Here is a 14072-nt window from a genome sequence, read left to right as displayed (position 1 = left end):
CAAAAAGTCAAAATGACTGGGTGGATCTTTGATCCCATGGCCAAGGCTGCCATCTTGACTTTGTTAGACCCCCACCCCACCCCACCCCTTCCCCATGGATTGCTTATCACAGGGCTGGTGGCTAGATCAGAGGACCTCCCAGGATTGCCAGCACTCCTGAAAAAATGGATGGCAAAGCTCCTTTTGTGCCATCTGGGACAGGCGTGTTTGAGCGTAGCAGTCAAGGAATGGAAGCATAGGTTTTTCAGACAATCTCTGAAGAAATCCAGACTATTCTCATTTTTATATTGAGGGTTGGGAACCTTATGCGCTGGCAAGTGACTCATACTTACTGTAGTTGGTCACCAATCTCTCCAAGGAAGCAGGCAAGTATTATTATTATTTTTTTGTTATCTGATGTTCTGGGAAACTTGCATCATTCCATGCCATAATGACCGAAGCTCATTTTCCCAGGGTATCTGCACAGCGGGATGGGACACCTTGCTACAGCCAAGAAGAAGAATAGAATAAGAATAGAATAGAATAGAAGAGAAGAGAAGAGAAGAGAAGAGAAGAGAAGAGAAGAGAAGAGAAGAGAAGAGAAGAGAAGAGAAGAGAAGAGAAGATGGAAGGGACCTTGGAGGTCTTCTAGTCCAGCCCCCTGCTCAAGCAGGAGAACCTACTTCCAGTCCCCAAATCATTGTTGCTGCACTCTTTCTAGTCTTCTGTTGCTCCAATTTTAACATTCTAAAAGGTAAAGAATAGAATTTAGAATGGAATGGAATGGAATGGAATGGAATAAAATAGAATAGAAAATGGAAGGGAAGGGAAGAGTTGGAAGGGACCTTGGAGGTCTTCTAGTCCAACCCCCTGCTTGCATTGACAAGCAAAGTCAATGGGAGAAGCCGGATTCACTTAATGAGCACATGATTCACTTAATAACTGCTGTGATTTGCTTAATAACCATGTCCAAAAAGTTCATAAAATTGGTTGTGACTCACTTAATACCCCCCTTTCTTAGAGGTGGAAATTCTGGTCCCAGTTATGGCTGTTACTACCCGTAGGAGAGCTACTGTCTCCATATAAAAGAGAAAACCTCCCCATGATAAATGGTTAGAGAAGGTCATTTGTTTCCTCAAAATTGGTCACCCATCCAATTATTTGGCCCAGAAGTTGGAGGGAAACATCTGAAAAGTGATTTGCAGCTTGGAGCATAATGAATTCTTCTGTGCGCTCTCCTGACCAATAGGCATTTGTAGTGTGTGTGTGTGTGTGTGTGTGTGTCACAAGTTGTGTTCTCACACCAAGGTTGTGAAATCTGAAGAGCTTTCACTAAAAGTTTTGCCTTGGGACATGGAGCCTTTGGACGGAGCGCCTGGTTGGGTTTCCCCATTTCCTGGGCTCTAATAGCAGAACCTGACCATGATTGGTAGAGAAGAGCTGTAGGAGATCCCCAAAAGGACACATCAACTTCGTCCTTGTTCTCCCCAGATGTTGCCTGCTGGTAGCTTCTTGCTCTACGCAACGGGAGAAATTCCCAAATTAAGGTGGGTCTTTTTTCCAGGGACACCTAAGGAGGTCTCATCTGAAAGGGTGGCCAGACACACATATTTCAACACAAGGGTAGCGAAGAGCACAGAAAGGGTTCAGCTGCTGTGCCAGTTAGCTTGCCCACCCAACAGCTGAGGTTGCACTCATGGGCATTGTAGTTTGGCTTTCTTTTAGTGCAGGGGTAGGCAACCTTGGCTCTTTTATGACTGGTGGACTTCAACTCCCAGAATTCCTGAGCCAGCCATGCTGAGGGAAAAGGGAGAGGTTTCCAAGCTGAGCCATGCTGGCTCAGGAATTCTGGGAGTTGAAGTCCACCAGTCATAAAAGAGCCAAGGTTGCCTAGCCCTGTCTTAGTGCATAATGGACAGTGGATAATCTACCACCCAGAGGCCTTACACACACACACACCAGCTCTGTATTTGCAGTCCTCTACATGCTGACTCCAGGCCACCAACACTGAATGGCCTAATGCTCACATGTCCTCATCCCAATCTTTAAAAATCCAAACTAGGGGAATGCAATAGGAAGCCGATGGAGAAGAACTGTCCTGCTCCCAAACCCCTGAAGAAGCTAAAAACAACAGGTCAAAATATTTCTCTCAACCTTTTTGAGAATATCAACTCACTGGGGTTCCTTCTGTAGCCCTGCTGAAGGCTGAAATGTTGAAAGGTGGCCTCCGAAGGGTGGCAAATTGGTCTCGACACCCACTGCTTCCTTTAAACTATTGTATAGCAATCGCAATAGCACTTAGACATATACTGCTCTATAGTGCTTTACAACACTCTCTAAGTGGTTTACAGAGTCAGTGAATTGCCCCCAACAATCTGGGTCTCCATTTAACTGACCTCGGAAGGATGGAAGGCTGAGTCAACCTTGAGCCGATCAAGATCAAACTGCTAGCTGTAGGCAGAGTTAGCCTGCAATGCCGCATTCTAATCACTGGGCCACCACAGCTTGGTAGGAAGAAAAAGAGGGAGGGAGGGAGGGAAGAAGGAATAGCAATAGCACTTAGACATATGTACCTCTTCACATTGCTTTACAGCACTAAATGGTTTACAGAGTCAGCCTCTTGCCCCCCACAATCCTCATTTTACTGATCTTGGAAGGATGGAAGGCTGAGTCAACCTTGAGTCAGTCAGGATCCAACTCCTGGCAGTGGGCAGTTAGCCTGCAATACTGCATTCTGACCACTGCATCACTGGGGCAGTAAGTGTAAACAGGGCAGTAAAAAGTAAACCCAGTCATACCATATTACCATATTAATTTGTACAATTTGATAGCTAATCAAGGATTCCTTTGGACTTCTTTAATTCATTCCACTGGAACAGAGGCTCCCAGATTATTCCTTGATATGCATCCTAATCAAAATCTTTTCTACTATGTATGCCATCCGCAAGACCAATACTAATAAGCATTTTCTTCTACTGGCATTTACAGGGCTCCAAAATTATATAAAAATGATTTATATGGCCAGAATCCCATCAAATGTTAAAATCTTGTGATTTCACCTGAATTCCTGCTGAGATCCCTTAGATCAAATCTTGGGATTTTTTCTTATTAGAAGCACAAGTGGCTTTCTTGACATAATGGGACCCTCTATTCAGTGATTCTCAACCTTGGCAACTTGAAGATCTGTGGACTTCAACTTCCAGAATTCCCCAGCCAGCATTCCTGGGAGTTGAAGTCCGCACATCTTCAAGTTTCGAAGGTTGAGAAACACTGCTCTATTCAAGAGTAATCTGTTGCCTTTTCCAAATGCTTGTGCCTCTGTGCCAAAGAATTTTTTCCAGCTTTTGAACATGGAAAGAAATTGGGTTGGAGTAGGAGGCAAGGAATTATTTCAAAATAAATAGAGGCTAGAATTCTAACCACAGAAATGTAATTTGTCCTGAAAAATCAAAATTCTCACATCTATAAAACAACATTTTTTTCTTACATCACTCCGACCTCAAGGGAGAACAACCTTTTTGGCAGTCTGGAATCCAATGTTATTTGAGTCCAGAAACCAGGTTATCGGGGAAAGTTTCTTGGTTTTGTTTAATGAAACCATGTGAAGTATATTTTATGAATGTACAACACTGTTTCTTGCCAGTGGCAGCCAAGGGATATGTGAACAGATGATGATCATGATCAAAACTGATCCGTTTTACATGTATTACACATGAATCATATGTAAAAAGAGGAGTGATACTGCCATGGTAAGTTTTCAACACATTACACAAAATCAGAGGGAACAATTTTGAGCAACTGTGATCACAAATAGTTCCAAGTGCAAGGCCTCAGGTGACTCCCCTTTCATTTACCCAGGAAAACCAATGGTACAAAAATGCCATTATTTCATCATAACACAGCGAACACATCATAACACAGAAGAATTAAGAGCAATTGGCCATACATTTAACATTTGACACATATGATGGTCCTAGGAAGCAGAGAAATTGCTCAGAGGAGAAAGGAAAAACCTTTGGAAAGAGCAAGCTTTACACTTCTCTGTGAAAAACAAGTCACGAGGAACATTTAAGCGTTCTTTAAAAAAAAGAGTGTGGCACAAGTGGGCTGTGCAGGAATGCAATCAGATTTCACAGAACATGCTTAGATCACGCTGGGATAATTTTTCCTTTGGGAGATGACTGGATCAGAAGGGATTTTCCTGCTGCTAACTGTTGAGATTGAACCTTGCAACCCCAGGAATGTATGAAATGTAGGCTAATAGCTAAGCCTCCCTATCAACTTTGGATAAGGCTCTGCTTTTGGTTTCTTGGCTTAACAGGTGCAGCCCAAGGTGTACAGTAAGGACAACCGACTCACAACCCAGAAATACAAGACTGCAAAGGGCAAGATTGAATTGTTCAACCTTTTTTGGTTTGATGGGGTGCTTGGGGAAACTTTGCAGAGACTTAAGGCCCTCATGATAGGTTGGAATGCCATCCTGCCCAAGATACGTCTCTGACTTCCATCTGAACTGAGTTCAGAAAGAGGTTTGCAAATCCAGACCTAGAGTGTGTGGTAGGTCCTGCCTCTCTTGATTGTCTTCAGTGTCTCTTAGGATGTTTGGGTTTTAATTACATTGCATGACTGTTTTTGTTGAATGCCACCCAGGTTGTTGTAGAGCTGGGTGGCATTATACACACACACATATATACTGTATATTATAATATACATTTTCTTGTCTGGAGAGTTTTAAGGGGCAAAATGAATCCTTTGAGCTTCTGTAAGCTTCCCTTGCCCTTTCTCTTCCTAAAAGGGGCCAAGCCATTGTGACATCATTGGCAAAAAAAACCTGTTGCCTTCAGCAAAAAAGGTTGCCTTTTCTACCTTAGGACTTAGAATGCCTGAACGACACTAAATGTCAACAGATTCAAGTTTCATGGCTATATCTTAGAATCCTGAGTAGGAGACAAAATAGAAAACCTGCAGAGATTTTTTTTGTTTTGTTTTGTTTTGAAAACCAAAATCTGGAATCGGTGGATTGTTGGCAAGCTATACAGCAACAGATGGTAGAGATCTTCAACGTGTGTTTCATAACCTGCAAGAGTACAAGGCTGTAAAATATCAGTGTTAAGGGGTGGAAACTAGAGATGTAGAAATAACATGGTTTTACTGCTGGGATAATGTAGGAGAACACCGTAGAGCGATCTCAAGAAATTTCAGCCATGTATTGGGTTATTCTCTACTGCAGTTTTGCAACCTCAGCAACAAAGATGTGTGGACTTCAACTCCCAGAATTTCCCAACCAGCACAGCTGAAGTCCACGTATCTTGAAGCTGCTGATAAACTCTGCTACACTGCCTTGCTCTGTAAGGAATCAAAATATCACCCTTAACTTGATGACACAAACTCGAGAAGGGATGGTGTTCGGCAGTGCCAGACTCATTAACCACTTCTTGCAATTAAACTGTGGACTGCGGCAGATGAGGAGAGAGAAAAATCCTTCCTTTTTGGTCTGTTGAAGACTTGCCTTCTCCAGGCCCCAAGTCAGGTTCTGCCGGTTTTCCTCCAGCTTCAGGAGGAATGGATTAGGGATGAATCCCCGGAAGATTTCCATCAGTGGTTCTTTGGGAGATATGAAAACACACCACATTCTTAACTGATGGCTGAACCCCCACATTTAGCATATAGTATAGTGTTTCTCAGGCTGTAGCAGCTTTAAGATGCATGGACGTCAACTCCCAGAATTCCCCAGCCAGGGAATTCTGGGAGTTGAAGTCCACACACTTCTTAAAGTTGCTAAGGTTGAGAAATGCTAGGTGCCTATAGGACAGGGAGGTCTCCAAACTTGGCAACTTTAAGACCTGCAGACTTCAACAACCAGAATTCCCCAGCCAGCCAACTTTCCTTCTCCACATGAAAGTGAGGTGAAGCGCTGCTGCAGTCAAACTATGATGTACATATATTAAAAGGCAGCTTATGGAGACAAATCAACACCTAAGGACACTTCCACATGCTCCTTCCTCTGAAATAGGATTACAGACTCAGTTTCCTCGTCTGCAGCCCTTGGTGTTAATGCCCGCTTGGTTTTTCCCCCTCTAATTTATGCCTTTTTTGTAGTTTTGGAAAGGACAAATGTATGTCTGCTGTGCAGCAGGCCAGTCTTCAAACCGTTTGGGAGAGCTACGTACAAACCTACATATTGTGCCGAGAATAGCTGTTAGCTCAGGGGACACTGAAGCCATATCCTGTCTCCAACAGAAAGCAACGACATTTCCCCAAAGCCCATGAGGAGGGAGTGAGAACAAAGAACATAGAATAATAAAGTTGGAAGGGACCTTGGAGGTTTTCTAGTCCAACCCCCTGCTTTAGCAGAAGATGCTATGCCAAGCAACAGCCTCTCATTCCAATTGTTCCTCGAGGAGAGGGAGGGAGGGACCCCCACACCAGCATTTGTGATCTCTTCCCAGGCCAGTGGGATGTTCTTTGGGTGTAGGACACCATTTCTGATGTTGAGGGACAACCAATTCCAGGTCCTGTTAGAAACAAAACTTTTAACATCTTCCATCCAAGATGACAAATGGATTGTCCAATATATACCGATGAAAGGGCGACCTTGAGTGGCAGAGCAATTAGCTAAGGATAACGGGTAGGTTGTCATGATGTGGAAATATAAATTAGTGGTGCTTGGCAGACTTTCTTAGGGGAACCAGTTTGGTCTACACAAAGACTGCCTTTCTTGCTCTTTCTTCTTCCATGGTCTTCTCCAATTTAACTTCTCCAGAAGTGTTGGTCTACAGCACCCATGGTGAGTGGAAATAATGTGGCTGTAATCTAACATGACTTGGAAGAAACTGCAAGTGTCTCTGAAAACTGGAAAGGCTAGCACAGAATAGCATTTAATGCTACCAGTAAAAGCATACCATGGACCTTGTTTTACGTTCCTTCCTTAACCAAAAGAAAAAGGGATGAAAGTGAAGAATATCAAAGCAGAGATGTGGCTGTATTGGTGGATTCCTTGTCAGACAGGATCAATCATACACATGACAAATTTGTCTAGAGGCCCCTTAATATATAGCTGAAATGCTTTAACAACAGCCCCTTTAGTAAGGACAAGTTGGGCAGAAAAACAACAGGTGAAGAAGACCTAGCCCTTCTTCTTGGGTGAAGTCACCATAGATCCATGGAGCTTCAGGCTTAATGGATATACATGTCCACGTACAGCTACCATATGGTCTCAAGGGAGCAGCCTTCCAACTTGAACCCATGGCTCTGCTTCTTCTTGGATTCTACCCAAGGGCTGTAGACTGTTGTATGAAGGAACATCCTTATGCTAAGATGGTCTTGGACAAATGCCCCACTGCCACTCCTGTTCAAGGCAAGAAGAGCCAAGACTCCCTTGCTAGGAACACAGATTGTCCTAAGCTACATGCAAATCCAAAGGATGATGTACACGTCATCGTTAAATATGGAACTACGTAAACAGAAGAACACTATTTTTGTTTCCTTCTGGCTACCTTTCTTGAAACAATTACAGTGGAGGATCAAGCAAGCCCTGAAATGAAATTCCCCCAAGTAAACAAAACAGAGAATCCAGCAGCTCAATCTTTTTGATAAGATCCCTCAACTGTATCCAGAAACGAGGAATTATTGCTCCTTTTGAGATACATTTAATATGCAAAAGAAATCAAACAAAGAATTCACAACCCAAAAGAGAAAAAAAAACAAACCCCTTAATATCTAATTGCTTGTTCAGGGACAGATTTTAGGGAGACAGGAGAAAAAGGTTGAACTTGCTAGTTGAAAAGTAAATTTTTCAGAAGAGAATTCAGAATTCAGCTCTTCTCCTTCTGTCTCCGTGACTAATCTACTTCTGAGAATTTGGCAGCTTCACAACTCGCTCCGGATGGAGTTTCCAGTGAATTTAAACTCCTTGTCGGCAAAATAACTAAGTATGGCTGCAGAATCTATTTTGGGGGGGAAAGGAGAGAGGAAGTGGTCCAAGGCAATCTATTAAAATGTTATCACAATCATCTATGCATAATCCACTAATGTATTACCTGGAGGGGAAAAAAAAATCACAGCCGGGACATAACCGAGGGAACAATGAAACAATGTTCAGTAGGAAAGAAAGAGGCGAAGGAAACTCAACTTCAACTTGAAAGCCAAGAATTCGACCAGGATTGACTTTAGTTTACCGACAGAGGGATCTTCTGTTATCACAGAAGAGGTTAAGTTCTCCTTTCAAAAGATCTCGGCTTTGTGGGGGGGGGATCAGAAAACCCTGCTGGTGACAGATGGGTAACCGAGAGAAGTTTACACCACAGCTCCCTCGGTGCTTGGAGCCCCCGGAAGGAGCCCTCCATTTGGGACCATCTCTGAGCCCAACATCTTGTCTTTTCCCGAATCCAACCGTTTCTTCTTGAGCTGATTCTGATGGATGAAGGGAACAAACGCAAGAATGAGGCCTCCAATTATTGGAGGAACACCAGCAAAGTAGAAGGCAAGCTGGTAATTCCCAAAATGGTCATGAAGGAGTCCTGAAAAAGAAGAAAAGCAGGTAACGTATAACCAAAAGGGAAGGCTTTTTTCAGGAGGCTTCTGCCCTTCCTTTGTAGGATCGTTAACAATTTTGCCATCTTTTTTTATGCCCAAAGGTAAAGAGGCGGAGGGAGAAGAAAAAGAATTTTGGATTTCAATAATTATGTGGATTTAAACTTTGAAGGAAGGGGTGTGATGGCGCAGCGGCTAAAGGTTTGAGACCCCAGCTCTGCGCAATGGGTGAGCGCCCATCACATCCTCAGCTCCTGCCCACCTAGCAGTTTGAAAGCATGCAAATGCGAGTAGATAAATTGGTACCACTTCAGTGGGAAGGTAACAGCGTTCTGTGCGCCTTGGCGTATAGCCATGCTGCCCACATGACCATAGAAATTGTCTTCAGACAATGCTGACTCCCTCAGCCAAGAAACACAGATGAGCACCATGCCCTAGAGCTGGACACAATGGACAGGGACACCTTTACCTAAACTTTGAAGTGATCATCAAAGAAACCAGGATTCTGCCTTCATGTCTGTTCTCAGCTCCAGGGACCAAGCTCAAAGGATGTTGGCCAGGTCAAGGAAGGACCACCTGAGTCAGAGCAGCTCTTTCTACCCTTTTGACTTCTGACTCCTGTGCTACTAGACTACAACAATCCTCTTGACACATTCACTGACTTAGCTGGCTGAGGAGTAGGTGTTGTAGTCCCACATATAGGAAAGGCTGAACTAAAATGTATCAAGTGGCATTTCGCGACCTCTCAAAAAGCTGTTTTCTGATCTTCACAGCTAAATGGCTCTGACCTTAAGACTTCCCCATTCTTTTTGTATAAGGCTGAGGATGGCAAGAAGGGAAGCGCAGCCAGACATGACGATGTCAAGCTTTGAGCTAGGAAAAGAACAGCTAAGAATCCACTGATTTCAGAAAGGTGAATGAAAAAGGCCTAGGATTTAAAACTTTAACCTAACGCACATGTACACAGAGGGCTTAATTCCAGTGTTCTACAGAAGGTTTATATCTCTTCTTTCTTATTTACAATAAAAGCGACTTATCTAACTGGGCTGTATCCTTTAAGCTTCTACAGTTAGTTATTTGATGACAGGCCAGGTTTCAGGAAAAAAAGGAAAATTATTGCTGGTTCTGATATAAAATCTGACAGATGGTGACAATTTGCCATCAACTCCTTGACTCTGAACCGTTTGAAAAATACTGCCCACATTTTAATTGGAGGCATCCTGAACTAAATGATTTTTTAAAAATTCTTCATAGCATCGAGCAGTTCTGAGTCTTGAATTCAGTGTAAAGTCTTTCAATTTTGCTTTTAATGGGCTTTAATAAAAAAATATCACTAAACGTTATTTATTCCAAATTCAGATGACCGGTTGGGGAGGAAGCAGTCTGGTTTTTAAAGAATACAAATTATTCCCAGAAAAAGAGATACAACTGGCCAAGATCTTTCCAGCTGCAGCACTTCTTCTGAAAATCTTTAGATCTTTTTAATCTGGGAAAATGGACTTTATTGAGCAACATTTGGCTATTTTCTAAGCAGTGTAATAATCTGGGCCTGTTGATCGTTGCCAAATTTTAAAAAAAAAAATCCAATACTTCAAAATCCAGCCAGCGTTTACACAGTGGCCAACAACATTACTTATTACCAGTTACGAACCCCACTACAAGTTTTTTAGATTTTTCTTATACAAGCTGAAGCACAAAGAATGTGACGGAGGCTAGGGTTAGTCTGAGAGATGAATAATTAGTTAACAAATACTTCTGTTGGCTGGTGGGCTAATGCATCCTAACCTCACTTTTAGACATTTTGCTGACAATTATAAAATACTAGGAATTACATAATTCAAAAGTAATTTACAAACATTATCCAAATCAGATATGCATCAACTGAACACTTGGGGCTCCAGACAATCCCAGAATGTTGTGGGTTCTGCCCTTTGAGACCTTGAGCAGTTGAAATGTTAATGGAAGAGAAGGAAAGCTTTGATGACCACTAATTTTAACAAATGAAAATGAAATCAAGTTAAGTTTTCTTCTGGCCTCTCCTACTAATTTTTTCAAATACAGCTACTTCAAAGTGAGAAGGGGCACCCCAACCACATTTCCTCCTTCTTCTTGCAACTAAGAACCTGTGAAATGGGTCCATTAGCTCACAGCATCTTATCAACCTCTTTAAATATGGAAAAATCCCAGAGAATCTGACATATCTGGAGGATGGGTGATTTAGGAGGAAGTATTTCTGTATACTGGCTCAATTTAGCTATCACACCAGGAAAATTTGCCTAGAATGTGACAAGAGAGCTGGAGTAATAATTAGCTGTCAAATTAACATCTGAGAACTGGTTTGCATAGTGATAAGCCAAATGAAGCAATGACCATTACTGTTGGGCCTTCAGGAGCCATCCTATCCAGGCAAATGGAAACCCCAAATACAGTAGATAAGCCATTCTCTATACATATGGTTTATTCACCCAATATATATTTGTCCATTTAACATTTAGGACAGTGTTATAATGAGTTGGTTGAGCTACTGACTGCTGGCCCAAGTCAAAGAAGCTACAGATCCTGGATTAAAGGTGAGAGCCAACTATGAGGTTGTCCCTTGTCTACCAACTGTTCATACCTTGCTTGGAGATAAGGACTTTTTTAGACATATTGGAAACATCTTCCTGCCAAAATCAATAAGGTAGAGCATTCTCTCACCTGCAATTGGTGGGCCAGCTGACATGGGAATGGCCATGAGTCCCAGGAGATAGCCAATGGCTTGAGATGCCTCCATGGGCCCAACCAGCTCAAAGGCAATGGGGGCCATAATGGTGATGAAGAGTCCATCACAAAGTCCAAGGAAGAGGCAGACGATGATCACCCCCCAAAAGGCTTGGCACTGTAGCAACATCATGCACATGACACCCAAGGTGATGAAGGACGCAACCTAAAGAGTCAAAACAAGGAAGCTGTTCAGATAACCAGGACAAATGTGGAATTCCCTGAACAAGGGGACTGAGAAGATTAGTGAGTAGCACACTTTATAGGTGATGGATGAAGTGACTCACACTTTCTCTCTCTCTCTCTCTCTCTCTCCTTCCCTTCCTCCCTCCCTCCCTCATGAAATTACTCAAACTCACAAGGTTTCTGACATTTCATCCGAGATCTCATGTGAAAATGCAACACTTCATCATTCTTGCCTGGGAATACATGTGATTTTGGCATTCTCACCAAGCCATCTCACCACATTTTCGCATCTTCACCTGGAATCACTGAAATTTCACCAAGTTTCCTCCATATTCATTTTTAAATTGAATGACATTCTACAAATGCTATTTCAGGTTGTTGCAGAAACCTTAGCATCTTTGATTAGATAGATAGATAGATAGATAGATAGATAGATAGATAGATAGATAGATAGATAGATAGATAGATAGATAATGATAGATAAAATGCCTTCCCAATCTCTGGTTAAGAAGAATGAAAACCTTAGGCGACATTCACAGACTATGTTTAGAGAGCATGGTCCACTTTCCAGGCTTTCTAATCTGGGCGGGGGGGACAGGATACCCCAAATCTTTTCATGGATGCTCAGTTCTAGATGAAGTTTGGCTTCACCGTTAGGCAGGACAACCAACAGGTGGAAAACTTACTTTGAGTCTAGAAGTGTGTGGCAATGCCAGGATGATCAATCTTCTTTGTAAGAATATAAATATTGTCTTCCACTTTGATTTTGCTAGGTCTTCCATTCCTAAACCCCTGAACATTTCGCCTCCTTCCCAAGTCTGACAGGTCACCCAACTTTTTTTCCCATTTTTCCCTTCTGTTCTCCCCAAAGGCCACTCCTTGGTAGCAAATTAAGGAGGACATTTTATGACCCCACAACTGGAGTACTTTAGTTTGTCTCAGGCCCCCAAGGCATTCAAAGACAATGTGCTCTAGATATCTGAGATGCACAGAGAAGGCTCAAGTTGCAGAGAACGTGAAGAAAACAAGAGGAGAAAGTTGGAAGGTGACAGCAACTCTTCTGCCATTCCCTCACTCTCAGCAAAGTGCTTGTGTGCAAACGCCATCATAGGGATTCATAAAGAGCCGTTTCCATCTGTTAAGTATATTTTTCTCTATTTAAATCATCTCAAATCTCTGCCATGTTTCCAAGTTTGCAATATACTCTCCTTGGCACTGAATGGAAGGTCAGCTCTAGGCCAAGGCTGGAGTTTGAGAAGGCTGGTTTTTCCCTTCAGACTTACATAATGTTCACAAATGATTTATTTCTACCATTTTTTTTCTTAACAAGTTACATAAAATAAGCTGCTTCTTCCAGCCAACAGTAAAGACTCCCATTATGGACTGCTTGCAGAACATCCCAAGGTCAGACCTGACCTAGGGAGTTGGGGCCATGGAATTCAACTATCTGAACCCAAAATGGCTTGGAATAAGATCACTTCTGCTGGGCCTGTAGAAATACTGGGGTATCAAATGTCGATATGCGCCCCTGGGTTGGCTGAAGAGCTACATAATACTGCTTTTTCCTTCCATTTAATCATGTCTGATTCTTGGAGACTGCCTGGACAAACTCTTGCAGTGTCCTTGTTTCAACATTGGTTCATCTTTGCCTGCTTCCTAGGGCCGAGAGAACACCTGGCCAAGACCACCCATCTGGTTTTGTGCCCAGGCTGGACTAGAAGTCGTGGACTCCTGGTAGGTGGATTGACACCTTAATCACCACACCAAACTGGCTCTTCTACAGTTTTGCATGCTCAGCTTAATTAAGTTTCTTTGCTAATATATTTGGTTATTTATGGTACAGTGGACAGTATAAATTGGAACTTGTGTGAACAAGCTAAATTGGAAGAAATTCTCTGTATTGTTTCTTTGTGCCCACACCAAAAAGTACGCAATTATTCCTGAGCATTAGAAAGATCTACTGGTCTCCAGGCATGGCCTTTCCTTCACAGCTGCTTTTGTGAAATATCTTCCTTTTCTCTGAGTTCAAGAAGACGTAGATGGAGGGGACGACTCTCTAATTTCACCTCTGTAAGAATCCCATGAGGTGGGTTGAGTAGACAATCACCCAGTAAGGTCCACAGTGACTGTAGGCTAGGCCCAGCATTGTAATCACTCCACCACATTGCCTTCAGAATGAATAAATGAGCCATCTCTTTCGCATGAAGACTAGCCTATTGGATGATCCAATTGTCAATCTTCTCTGGCCTTTTGTGCCACAGGCTACAAAATAGCCCACAGGCTACAAAACAGGCTACAAAATAATATTGACACAATATTGGGTAACCTGGCAGATCCAAGTAGACTGTGTATGGTTGTGCACCTATTTCATTATTTATTTATTTGTAACATGTATTGGGCGCTTATCTTACCACTCTGTCTGAACATGTGTGAATATGACCAACGTATAGTTACCCTCTTTTCCTTACTACACATTTATTATAATAATTGGTCTTTTAGTTGAGGTCTAGGATTTTCGCAGGGGTTCTTATTCAAACAAAATTGCAAAAAAATTCTTTAAAAAACCCCACCTGGATTTAGGGTTAGGAACAAGAAAGTGAAGGAAATCCAAGGCA

General features: G+C 42.4%; 1 protein-coding gene across 1 annotated transcript in view; it reads right to left on the bottom strand.

The window, feature by feature from the left end:
• Nucleotides 1-7068: 7068 nt before the first annotated feature.
• SLC16A2 (solute carrier family 16 member 2) overlaps nucleotides 7069-14072 on the bottom strand; it is an 85716-nt gene continuing 78712 nt past the window's right edge. Inside the window, exons 5-6 of the mRNA XM_083372334.1 lie at nucleotides 11209-11437; nucleotides 7069-8498 (exon numbers count right to left, since the gene is read on the bottom strand). Coding sequence (XP_083228460.1) covers nucleotides 8275-8498; nucleotides 11209-11437 — 453 coding nt within the window. The 3' untranslated portion in view covers nucleotides 7069-8274. The remainder of the gene's footprint in view (nucleotides 8499-11208; nucleotides 11438-14072) is intronic.

The sequence above is a fragment of the Vipera ursinii genome (assembly GCF_947247035.1).
Source record: "Vipera ursinii genome assembly, chromosome: 12".
Classification (NCBI taxonomy): Eukaryota; Metazoa; Chordata; class Lepidosauria; order Squamata; family Viperidae; genus Vipera; species Vipera ursinii.
Note: the sequence above shows the minus strand (reverse complement) of the source record. Positions and strands in the feature narration are given on the sequence as shown.